Source organism: Cicer arietinum, chromosome 6 (assembly GCF_000331145.2).
Source record: "Cicer arietinum cultivar CDC Frontier isolate Library 1 chromosome 6, Cicar.CDCFrontier_v2.0, whole genome shotgun sequence".
Classification (NCBI taxonomy): domain Eukaryota; kingdom Viridiplantae; phylum Streptophyta; class Magnoliopsida; order Fabales; family Fabaceae; genus Cicer; species Cicer arietinum.
The window spans coordinates 23,061,872-23,069,454 of record NC_021165.2 but is presented as its reverse complement, the minus strand read 5'-3'; the positions used below and the strand labels follow the sequence as shown (position 1 = coordinate 23,069,454).

The window sequence follows — 7,583 nt, the reverse complement described above, 5'->3', positions numbered from 1 at the left end:
ATATATAGATAAAATTTCAAATAAATATATATAAACTAAGGAAAAAACTTGAACACAATTTTATGGGGTGTTATTTATGAGTTCCTATAAAAAAGAAAATAAGAGGTATTATTTGAATTGTTGTCTACTTACTATGTATGTGATACGTAGATTTAATAAAATAAGTAAGAAAAAGACAACATACAAAATTAAAATAGTTTATAGTTTAATTATTTTATTATAATATAAACCTAATTAATAATTACAAATTATTTTTATATTAAATAGAAATTTTAATAATAAATTGAAATAACATTTTATAAATAAATAAAAAAATGTGAAATCGTAGTATAATTTAATTAGATATATTTTGTTTAGATAAACACTTAATTAAGTGTGTGTAATGTAAACACTTCATATAATCTTTTGATTAGGTTGGATTTGGATAGTATAAACACTTATCATAATATAAGTGTTCATAGATAAATTATTTTTCGATAAGTGTTCATAGATAGATTATTTATTAAACAAAGTATAAAATAAAATAAATTATCTTTGTATAAGTTAAAAATATATTTTCATAAGTTATTTTAAAAAACTTATAAAATAAAGTTAAATTATGCTTTAGGTCTTTTAAATTATTTTTATATTTTATTTTTAAATATTTTTTGTTTTATTTTGGTCTATTATATAAGTTATAAATGTTAGATATTTTAGTCTCTCGAAATTTTTTTTATTCTATTTTAATCTTTAAGTTATAAATATTAAATATTTTGATTTATTTATTTTTTTTGCCAAGAACTATTTTGATTTCTTAAATTATAAATGTTAAACACTTTTTCATTTTCTATTCAACTTATCAAACTACTAAATAATTAATTTACTTTCTCTCCTTTTGACTTTTTTCTCTTTCATCCTCTAAAGTGTTTTGTTTGATTTTCTCATAGACTAAAAATTATCTTAATTTTTTTTTTGAGAGACTAAATTAAGCATAACCATTTTCTCTTAAGGATAAAAAATGAATCTTTCCTCTATTTATAACTTATGGGATCAAAATACAATAAAATTATTTTTTATAACGAAATAAACTAAAAATACAAAGAAATATATAATACCGTTGAATAAATATGTTAAAAGAAATAACAACTCTATTTTATTATTGCAAATAAATTAATAACTCTATCTTATTTGTTGACAAATAGAATAAAGTTGTTAACTTATAATATGTCACAAAATAAGAAAAAATTATTAAAACATTATAATTCTTTAGTTTGAAATATCTTATTTAATTTTATTAATATAATTTAATTTTTTATTTAACATTTCTTAGTTATTAAAATAGATTAAGCTATCTTCCATACATTTCAATATTAGAGGATAGTTTTTTTTTTCAAAAGGTGATATACATGTTTCAATGCAACCGTTTGATAATGAATCTGCAAAATGGTACAATAGTCAGATGATTAGAGACAATTAGACGTTAATTTAAAATGTTGATATCAATTATTTTGGTAGATATGTTCACATGAATTACTGGTAAATTTATTTCAACATGTCATTGTTATTTAATTCTATTTATAAAAAAAGATTACTATTTTGTTATATATACATTTTTTATTGTTTATGTTTCTAAATTTTGTTTAAAAAAATTGTAAGTTGTATATGTATATTTCTAAGATTTGTCTTACTAAATTCGATTCTAAATTCTCTCATAAATAGTTGTTGTCCGTCTTAATAATTTTGATTATAAATTATCTAATAAATAGTGTTGCCACATAGTTATATTGAAAAAAATAATAATTTACTTAAATAAATTAATTTACATAGACTTATTAGCATGAATTCAAGTTAATTTCCAGATTATCAAGGAGAAAAATAATAATATATTTAAATAAATATATATTTTAGTTAGGAATTAAAAAAAAAATACACTTTATTACATCAATTCGACAGTCTTTGTGAAGAACTGATGTTTTTCAAACTTCAAACACTGCTTTAACAAAATTGTTACATCACGATTTGACGAGTTTACGGTGAAGATGTGTAATAATTTTTTAAAAACTACTATTTTACATGCTTATATTTTAATTTTATTAATCTATTATACATTTTATATTCTAAATTTATTATTAAATATCATGCAAATTATTTATTAAATATCATGCAAATTATTTATTAAATATCATGCAAATTATTTATTAAATATCATGCAAATTCAAAAGAATTCAAATGATTCATGAAAGATTAATGAAGACTAACATGCAAATTCAAAGATAAAAGATAATCATAGTTTTCATGTGTATTGTAATTTTTTTTGTCATAGGAATATTATTTTTCTGTAATATTTTGTGAGTAGTAACGAAATGAAAGATATTTTGCCACTTGATACAACAAAATTTACATGAATTTTTAAATATCATGTATTTCATATAAATAACATACTATGTTGAATAATAAAAATAAAAATTTATTATTATGTTACTTACTCATCTTTACATTTACTAATTTACTTAAAAATAAAAATGTCATGTTTATTATTTTAAAAATTCTTATTTTATTTGATTTAATTATTTAATTTTTTTAATAATTATTGTTTTTATTTATTTAAAATTAAAAGTATTATTTTATAATAAGTTTTGTTGAAAAGAAAAAAAATTCTTTATAGAATTTAAAAATAAGGCATAATCGTTAAAGAGTGGGGCTGGTTGGAGTCATGTCTATCAATTGTTTTTGTTTTTTAGTTATAAATTGTTTTTTAAATCAACAAAATTTATAAAAATATATATATATATATATATATATATATAAATTAATATAACAATTTATTTATTAACATGTAAATTGTTTTGATGCGGGACACGGATTACATACTAAAAGTTATGGAGAATAATACGGCTGAAAATATCGAACTGAATCAGTGGACCCCATTCATTGAGTTTGTTGGTTTTCTTTTTTTTTTTTTACCCCATTCATTAAGTTTGTTGCGATTCAAGAAAGCGTAATTCTTTTTCTTTTCTGATCGTGTGTATTTTGTGGTTGTGCCTGTGCCCTACCATCTTTGTGGCACTGGCCTTGCCATTTGCGTTTCCCACGCAGTTTTGAAAATTCACCATGACTACCGCTCCCAACGGCCACCATTTCACCGTTACCATCCCCACCGCGAATGCTGATGACAACGACGTTCTCCCTCCTCCTGAGGATAATAATAATAACAACAACAACCGTGATGACGAGGACGATGAACTCATCGATCCTGATGATCCTTTTGATATTGCTCAAACTAAGAATGCTTCGCATGAGACTCTTCGCCGTTGGAGAGTAATAATCTCTCTCTTTCTATTTCTATTTCTATTTATATATTTTTTACTCAATGCATTATTATGATTATTATGAATACCATTATGATGATTATCAATCAATTATGTTTTTACTTCATGAAATGAAGGAAAAGCAAGAATATTATCTGAAAAGTTGATGTATCAGATTAAAGATTGATTAAAGATTAAGACCGGAAACAGTATATTTGTTTTTGCGCTATTAATTCATTCTAAAGAGAGTCTGCATTTTCTATATATTAGTATTAGTAATATGATGATGATTCTCAATCGCATTTTTCACCTACATTTTAGGCATCAATCAATGTGCATCGCATTCATCGATTTCATGCTAATACTTTAACCACGTTTTAATGTAGCTGCATTTTCTATATATTTAGTAGTAGTATTATGATTTTGATATGATGATTATGACTATTAATTGCATTTTTCACCTTCCTTTTAGACATTAATCAATGTGTGTTGTATCCATTGCGTTTATGTTTTTTATTTAACCGCATTTTAATTGAACTTATCTGCATTTTCTATATATTTGTATTATGACGATGATTATTATTATCATTTGCATTTTTCACCTACAATTTTAGGCATCAACCAATGTGCATCTATCTATCTATCTATCTATCTATCTATCTATCTATCTATCTATCTATCTATCTATCTATCTATCTATCTATCTATCTATCTATCTATCGCTTTCATGCTTTTTATTTAACTGCATTTTAATTTATCTGCATTTTCCATATATTAGTATTATGATAGGATGATGATTATTGATCGCATTTTTCACCTGCATTTTAGGCATCAATCAATGCGCATTGTGTCAATGATGTCGATGCTTTTAATTTAACTGCGTTTTTATTTATTTGCATTTTTCGATATATTTGTATTATGATGCTGATGATTATCAATCACATTTTCACCTAAGTTTTTGGCATCAACCAATGTGCATTGCATTCATCACTTTCATGCTATTTCTTTAATCGCGTTTTAAGGTAGCTGCATTTTCTATGTAGACAGGGATTAATTAGTGTATGAGAATTTGTTGAAACACATACTTTCTATTGTTGAAACAAACACTCATCACTCTTATTTGTTGGAGAATTTGCACACTTCTCCTCTTAGGAATATGTTCAAATAACATGATGATGAATGTAACTGAGGATAGGTTGAGGGATATCTTGTACAAATTACAGATATAGGTTGAGGTTGAGGTTGGTAACTGCGGTACAGCAGGGAATCAATTTTCTGTCATTTAAACATATCTTAGGATTAGGAGGATAGGTGAGTGAAATTTCTCATAGTGTAATGATCAATTTGTTGCGACTAATCAGAAACTTTCCATTATATGATGAGTGTTTTGTTTTAAATTTAATAATTTAAAATGAGGGGGAAAAAAAGAAATGACTGTGCAAGTTGTGAACAACCATTGATCAACCAGCATGTGCATATGCTAGGCGTAGAAAATAGAAGACTACAGTAAAATGTAACCTATTAAGATTAATTAGTTTGCCCGAGAATTGATTTAATTTGGCTACAAGTACAATCTTGATGATGAGCTGAGCACTGAAATCAAATGGAAAGAACGAGAATTCTATCCTTTTTTTTCTTCCACATTTGTTCAAAACTACTGATTCATGTATTTTTTTGAGCTAATTATCAGTTCTGCCATTATCATATTTAATGGCATGTAGAAAATTGTATTTCTTGTTCCAAGCACCACATTTATTTAATACTCAAATGCAGTAGAGTTTGTCACGGCCAAATCATCAATGTGTCAGTTTTTTGCATTATTTCGATCCTGAATTGAGTTTAACTATTATAATTTTGGTGAGGAACGTTATTTGGTAGCATGCTTTTTAAGGCATCTAAACTGAAGTTTCACTCATGTACAGCAAGCAGCACTGGTGCTCAATGCGTCCAGGCGTTTCAGATATACTCTGGACTTCAAAGGGGAGGAGGAAAAACAGCAGAAGAAGAGCTTAATTAGAGCCCATGCACAAGTCATTAGAGTAATGTTTCAGAATGTCAAACATGTTAATGTTACACGATTAATCGTTTCTAACCCCTTTTTACTATTCTAATTGGCAATTAATTGTTTTATCAGGCTGCATTGCTTTTTAGATTGGCCGGTGAACGTGAACTAGGTATACTGACATTCTTGTCATATTTTTTCTCCCAATCTTCTATTGACTATGATGACTGTCATTTTTGCTCACCAAAATGTAGAAACTAGAAAGATTAGTTTTTATTAAACCTTAACCTGCCACCATGGTATCACGTAATCCACAGATATTGTATTCCTTGCAATGAAAAGTTTGTAGTGTACACATGACATTGGAGAGGATAATAGATATGAACTAGAATAGTCAATTACTGTCGTAAAACCCAAAAAGAGGAAGAAAGAAAAAAAAGTACAGCATCGATGCTTTTCTTTTTCATTGAAGGTATCACAAGTGAAGCTTGTGCCAGATTACTAGTAATGGTTAAAAAACAATTACATTATCTGTGTTTTTCTATGTGGAATAGAAAGATCTACTGTATGTAATATCCTTAGGCGGGTATGCAATTTAGAAATATGAACTGGTGAAAGTCATAAATCTTATAGAGCTATAACAATGTTGCTTTTTAGTTTGTAGTCTGTATTGTGTGGCTGGAAGAAACTTAGTTCATGGTTGTAGACTTGTAGCTTTCAGTTAATTCTTCCGTTATTGGTTTGTACAAATTTAAAAATCAAACTGGATGTGGTTAAAGTTTTTGCAGCTGAATTGTTATCTGCATGTGGAGTTACTTATTACAGTTATATTTTGAATTATCCAGTGATAAGTCCAGCAGCGACACCCCCACCTTCAACTTCAGTTGGTGACTATGCAGTTGGGCTAGAACAACTTGCTTCAATGTCTAAGGATCAGAATGTTTCTGTTTTACAGCAATATGGAGGGGTAAGTCTACATCATACTCTTTTGTTGCTCACACACAAGTTGCAGAGAGTTACTTTCTAACATAATCTAATGATATCTTTCTCAGGTTAAAGGCTTATCAAGTTTACTAAAATCAAATCCAGATAAAGGAATTAGTGGAGATGATGCTGATCTATTGAAAAGGAAAAATGCATTTGGAACTAACACATATCCTCGGAAAAAAGGGAGAAGTTTCTGGGTATGTTCTTTCTGTTTTTATCATTATATATTTTGTCCCCAATGAATTAATTATGATACGGGTATTGACTATTTGTGATCGTTTACAGAGGTTTTTATGGGAAGCTTGGCAAGATCTGACTCTCATAATATTGATTATAGCAGCTGTAGTGTCATTGGTACTTGGAATAAAAACAGAGGTGTGATCAGAACTCGTATTTTCTAATCGTATTATTGATTACACATTCCGTTTACGCTCATTATTCACTCTATGATTTCTTTGGGCTTTTGGCATTACTAAATTTTTAATAGTTTACTTTATGCATTTTATTTATGGACCTCTCTCTTTTCTTTATACGCCTGTTTTTGTATGGTTCTTGGTTCTGAATCTTTTGATTTTTCTTGTAATTTCATTTGGTATTGGATAAATTAGTTGTTTACGTTCTACTGACTAAGTTATTATAATATTATTCCTGAGGGTTTATCCTTTCTTTCACTTGTAATTGATAGGGTTTGAGTGAAGGATGGTATGATGGTGGAAGCATTGCTTTTGCAGTTTTGCTTGTTATTGTAGTAACAGGTATTGTATATAACTTTTTTAATGAATAAACAATTTTACTCGTATCAAAATATTTATACACTCGTAAAGGATGGCCATGTTGAGATTTGGAGAAACTTCTGTATTCCATTGAACTATTTGTGTTTTTCTTTGGATTTTGTTTATGAATGACCCTAATACTATCGGTATCAATTTATTTGTAAGACTGACTGCATGCTCCATTACTGTTTACTTTTTGTGGTCCAGCTGTTAGTGATTATCGACAATCTCTGCAGTTTCAGAATTTGAATGCAGAAAAACAAAATATACAATTAGAGGTGTGTAGCACATCTTATCAGAACATAACTTATCAGTGGGAACCTAAGCTAAAATAACTATCCTATACTTTGAACTTGTTACAGGTCATTAGAGGTGGGAGAACAATTAAAATATCAATATTTGATATTGTTGTTGGTGATGTTATACCCCTTAAAATAGGAGATCAGGTGAGTTTGTACGATATTTTCAGTTTTTCAGGAAAGTAAGTGTGTTTTCTTTTTTCATTAATTACTCTATTGGTATGCTCAGGTTCCT

The 7,583-nt window shown here is 27.4% G+C and overlaps 1 protein-coding gene across 1 annotated transcript in view; it reads left to right on the top strand.

Annotated features, from left to right (window-relative positions):
- The window catches only part of LOC101492347 (calcium-transporting ATPase 9, plasma membrane-type), a 27,706-nt gene that overhangs the window by 8,733 nt on the left and 11,390 nt on the right, over positions 1–7,583 (top strand). Inside the window, exons 4-12 of the mRNA XM_073369865.1 lie at positions 3,076–3,297; positions 5,210–5,326; positions 5,422–5,461; positions 6,135–6,256; positions 6,342–6,473; positions 6,562–6,651; positions 6,962–7,031; positions 7,257–7,327; positions 7,412–7,497. Of these exons, the coding sequence (XP_073225966.1) occupies positions 3,091–3,297; positions 5,210–5,326; positions 5,422–5,461; positions 6,135–6,256; positions 6,342–6,473; positions 6,562–6,651; positions 6,962–7,031; positions 7,257–7,327; positions 7,412–7,497 (935 nt within the window). The 5' untranslated portion in view covers positions 3,076–3,090. The remainder of the gene's footprint in view (positions 1–3,075; positions 3,298–5,209; positions 5,327–5,421; positions 5,462–6,134; positions 6,257–6,341; positions 6,474–6,561; positions 6,652–6,961; positions 7,032–7,256; positions 7,328–7,411; positions 7,498–7,583) is intronic.